This window comes from Pteropus vampyrus, unplaced genomic scaffold (assembly GCF_000151845.1).
Source record: "Pteropus vampyrus isolate Shadow unplaced genomic scaffold, Pvam_2.0 Scaffold348, whole genome shotgun sequence".
NCBI lineage: Eukaryota > Metazoa > Chordata > Mammalia > Chiroptera > Pteropodidae > Pteropus > Pteropus vampyrus.
The window spans coordinates 2,498,781-2,503,309 of record NW_011889129.1 but is presented as its reverse complement, the minus strand read 5'-3'; the positions used below and the strand labels follow the sequence as shown (position 1 = coordinate 2,503,309).

Below are 4,529 nucleotides of genomic sequence, written 5' to 3'. Positions count from 1 at the left end.
CATCTAGGGAACAACTACAGTTTGCCAAAGGCTGATGAAATAAGACTTCAAGAGTCTGCTAGGATTGGGTGTGTGACTTCTCTTCCAAAGCAGTCTGGGACCAGGCAGTGAGAGAAGATATTCCCCAGGGTACTGGTGCCAGGCTGGGAAGGGTGAGAAGCCTGAGGCAGCATTTGCCCACCTCTCTCCTGCAGCCATGGAAACAACCCTTGCATGATTCCTGCTGGACCTGGGGTTTGACGTGTGTTGTCAGTGGCAGCTCTGGCTCATTACTCCTTATCCTGTCCTCAGAGCAACTAATGAGAGTAATTGTTTTTCTCTTCCTTATATAGTCACTTCCTAAATTTCTAATTCATTCCCGATCTGAGTGCCCTCCCCATCTAATTCTCCAGTCTTCACTCCTTACCTCCATTCCCACTTTCTAATCACTCAGCTTTCTGCAGCCCCCACCCATGGCCACCTGGAGCCAGTGAGCATTTGCTCTGCCTCCTACTCTATTTCCCAGTCAGCATCTCTTCACAGAACTGGACTCTCCGTCCCTGTTGATGGTCCCTCTCCTGTCCTGTGCTCAGAGCTACTGTCAGGAAAAGCTCAGCTTCCCTTTAGTCCTGCCCCTCCGTGGGCATTCTGCTGGGGGCTGAGATCAGGACACGGAGGCCTTCGTACCTGCTTCCCATGTCCTCAGACTCTCCACTGCTGGGGCAGAAATTGAATCAGCCCGGCTTTTACTACTCCATGCGTAGTCTGTGATGAAGGCGCTGGATTTAAGCTCATCTGTCTTGTGCTAAACACAGCCCAGCTCCGACCCCTACCTTACATTCCTGGGATTTTGGACTATACCAGGGTGAGGGAGACATGCTCCAGGGTGAGTTAGTTGGGAAAAGGGAAGCCATTAGTGTAAGAAGATACTTTTTATGGGATGGTTGGCAGGTCTTTTAGGTTGGTGTTGGGGAACTACCGGGGGCCGAGACTTAATAAAAAGAGTATAGGAGATGAAGAGGGTTGTGGAGGAGAGAGTCAGAGGAGCTCTGTCTCTAGACTCTCTGACAGTGGCCTCTGGCTTACTTAGTTCTTATTATCTGTACCTTTGGCACGAGGAGCAAAGAGGGTCTGGTTAGGTTTGGAGCTAATGAGCTTGAGCTGCCTGCTGTTCGCCATGCTGCCCTTTCCTCTGCTTCCAACCTGACAACTTCATTAGGTTTCCCATAGCAAAGCAGGAATTGAAGGAAAGTGCCCTGAACTTTGGGGCCCAGCACAGATAAATGTTATTTTTCTCCTCCTCTCTCCTTTATCTCTCATACAACGTTCACATCTATTTCCCATGAACGAATCTCCCTCAGGAGTCTGCTAGATTCCTTCTAGAACGCACTCAGAGTAGGAAGTTTGGCCCTCTGACCCCTTCCCCACAGGTCTTTTCCCTTGCTGACACAGGACTACTTCCTGCAAGGTTCTTAGTCTGTGGGTAGAAAGTGTGTGAGGTGAGCAGGGGGTACACAGCAAGGGTATACCCTAGACTTTCCTCTGGAGTGGGGAGGAATCTTTGTAGTATGGAAAGAGTGCTGGGCTAGAAACTGGAGTCCTGCCTCAACCCTGGGACTCACTAGCTGTATGACCTGATCCTGGTCATTGGCCTCCTTGGATCATACTCTTGCCCTCTATGCCAGACAAGGGCTGCATCTAAGCGTTCTTTCTAACCCCCGCAAAAGTAGATAAATACAAAGGGAGAATGAGGAGACTAGAAACACATCCAAAAGAAGGTAGCTCCAGAGCGTGAGTCTGCTAGCATCAGTTTCTCCTCCTCCATCAGACCACTGAGCAGACCAGTGCCGTTCTGCATGGCTGAGGCAAGGACCAAGGCCTGCCCTGCTCTCCTTCCCTGCCTATGCTTGCTTCTGCCCCTTCAGGGGGAGAAGCTCTTCTCATATCGTCTAGAGTTTCTGTCTCTCAGCCTCTCTTCTTCCCACTATCTCGGAACTGTTCGCTCATTTGCCTGCAGGAATGATAGCTGTTAAGGGTTTGTTTCTTAAGAGAGAAGTTTCTAGCACAGCTTTTGGCCTTGTGCCTCAGGCACTGCCCTCTACTGTTTGTAACCAACTCTCTCTTTTCTCTTTGCTTGTGCCCTCCTACTTTCCCCCACCCTTTCCCAGGTTCGATCCATTAGCACCAACGTCAGGAGAAACCTGGCCTTCCACACACTCAGCCAGGAAGTCCTGCTCAAAGAATTCTCCACTATCTCCTGAGGCCGTGCATACCTGAGCAGCCACTGACTGCCCTTACCCATGAGGCTTCTGGGATGGAGGGGGAGTGAGGGGAGAGGGGGCTGTCCCCAAAGTTGGAGAACAACACAGATACAGAGTTCTCTCGATAAAGGCCGTACTTCATTGGAACTGGACAGCAGGGGCCAGAAGGGGCAAGCCAGGGATAATCTTATTTGGGGAGGGGTGGGTGGGCACAGGGAGAAGCCTTCAGGAATGTAGGGATTTCCAGGGTGGGCTCCCTGGATACCCCTCACATTTCCAATTTAGATTATAAATTGTGGTTACTGACTAATTTTCAGGAGCTGTTGGAGCAAGCCTTAGGCTGATGCCAACACCTTGAGGGTCAATGGCTCTCAAGGCTTCTGAAAAACAGATTAACTCTCAGATGTAAGTGGAACCAGTTCTGCTTTCTTTGGACCTGGGGTTGAGCTGGGCTTGAAATTTGTTTCCCCTGCCCATGCTGGCACTCTGCCTCATCATTAGGACCCTTAGCTCAGGCTTAGGGTAGGGTAAGAATGGAGTACTTTTTTTCTATTTTCTAAATCCAGATCTGACTCCTCTGGTAGACTGGAGATTAGAATTCACTCATTACTCCACCGTCTGGCCACCAATTTCTGGATTTGATCCTTGCTACCTGGAGTACCTATTAGTTTCTCCTGCCTTCCAACCCATTGACTCATCAGCACTATAGGGTCAAAATTTTAGCTTTTCATTTTCAGTCTGGTTTAAACTGTCTTTAGGGTGTGTGTGCGTGTGTGTGTGTGTGTGTGTGTGTGAAATAAACATCGACAGGTTTTCTGGAGCCCTCAGGTGCCTACTTTGCTGGTTCCTTTTCCAGCAGCTTCCCCACCTCCCTAGTAACCCCCTCTGGGAGCCTCTCCTCCCTCCCCATGTTCCACCCCCTCACCCGGCTGTTGTTTACATCCAGCCTGCCTGAGAATTTCCTCTGGGGAGGAATCTGTTCCTGCTGTGGTTTGGTGCTGGAAGGGAGAGAACCTGCTGGGGGCAGAGTACCATCCATCTGAAAGAGGCCAGGTGAGCATCATAGAGAGGCTATTCTATTATTCTGGGTGGAGCCAAAGGCAAGTCTCCTGACATTTGGGAAGTGGCCGGTGATTCCTTCTATGGACAGCCTCCAATGGACTACTGCTGGCTTTCCCTACCCCACAGCTGCCTCCGAAGTAGTTGCTGCTCTGAGATCTTTTCCAAAGCACTCTCTAAAGCCCTCAGGATGGCAGGAAGCAAGTGGCACAGAAAGAATCTGGAAGTATAGGAATCCAGCAGTGAGCAGGTCTGAGACCTCCCCAGCTGCTGTTCCACTTAAGCTTCAAATCTCTTTGAGATATTTGCTTTCCCAACATTGAAAAGATATGCACTAGTACCAGAGAATCCACCAACATGCTGCCATGTGTAGATTCTTAAAAGATCAGGGACTGGGTCATCTCTGATCACTAGATGGATAGCTCAGCCTAGGGCATTTAGTGTTTTCCACAGTGATAAACCCTAGAGGAACTGGAGCGGGAAGCTGGCGGCAAGTCGAAATTATTAAAAATTTATTTGTATGGGACAGTCTTTTTAGTGTCTTTTTTTTTCTTTCTTAATCTCTGTTACTCAGAACTCATTTCTCAAAGACAGGGTTAAGGTAATCTTCCAGATGCTGGTCCCATGTGGCTAGGGGCCCTTGCCGGTTTTTACAGACTCTCCTGAGTCTCCTGGCCACAGAGAAAGCCAGTTCAGGTCAAAGAGGTGTAGCCTCCCCTGTGTTCTCAGTGGAAGGAGGGAGAAAAGAGCTCCCTTATCTCCAAACTTGGTGTTGAAGAGGCCAGCTGGCCCATTTGGGCTGCTTATGGATTCCTGCCAGTCTTTCCTATGAAGTAAATAAGGGCAGGTCTAGGGCATGAGGCAATAAACAAAGGACTCCCTGCCCTCCATTATAAAGGCCCATCCACCTCTGGCCCATTTATATACACCTTGTTCTAAGAACTCCAAACAGGAGTCTCATCTAGAGTTCAACTCCAAAAGGAGCTGCCCATGCTCTGTCCATGACCCGGTGTCTGCCAGTTCTGTGGAGGACCCCCCAGAGCCGGGAGAAGAGCATTACTCCCAAAGACAGTCTGCCCTTTAGCTGCTTTTCCCCTTCTCATGCCTGAATTCCCATTGTAATTCCTCCTGTATTAATTGAATCAAGTGCTTGGAAATTAAAGAGGTTAAATGTGTTGGGGTTACTCCTCTGCTATCTAGACCCACCAGACACTTCCCTGCCCCCTATCC

At 49.5% G+C, this 4,529-nt stretch overlaps 1 protein-coding gene across 1 annotated transcript in view; it reads left to right on the top strand.

Moving 5' to 3' along the window:
* CUNH10orf76 (chromosome unknown C10orf76 homolog) overlaps nucleotides 1-3,825 on the top strand; it is a 150,639-nt gene extending 146,814 nt beyond the window's left edge. The window contains exon 26 of the mRNA XM_023522538.1: nucleotides 2,148-3,825. Within this exon, the coding sequence (XP_023378306.1) occupies nucleotides 2,148-2,240 (93 nt within the window). The 3' untranslated portion in view covers nucleotides 2,241-3,825. The remainder of the gene's footprint in view (nucleotides 1-2,147) is intronic.
* Nucleotides 3,826-4,529: the final 704 nt, after the last annotated feature.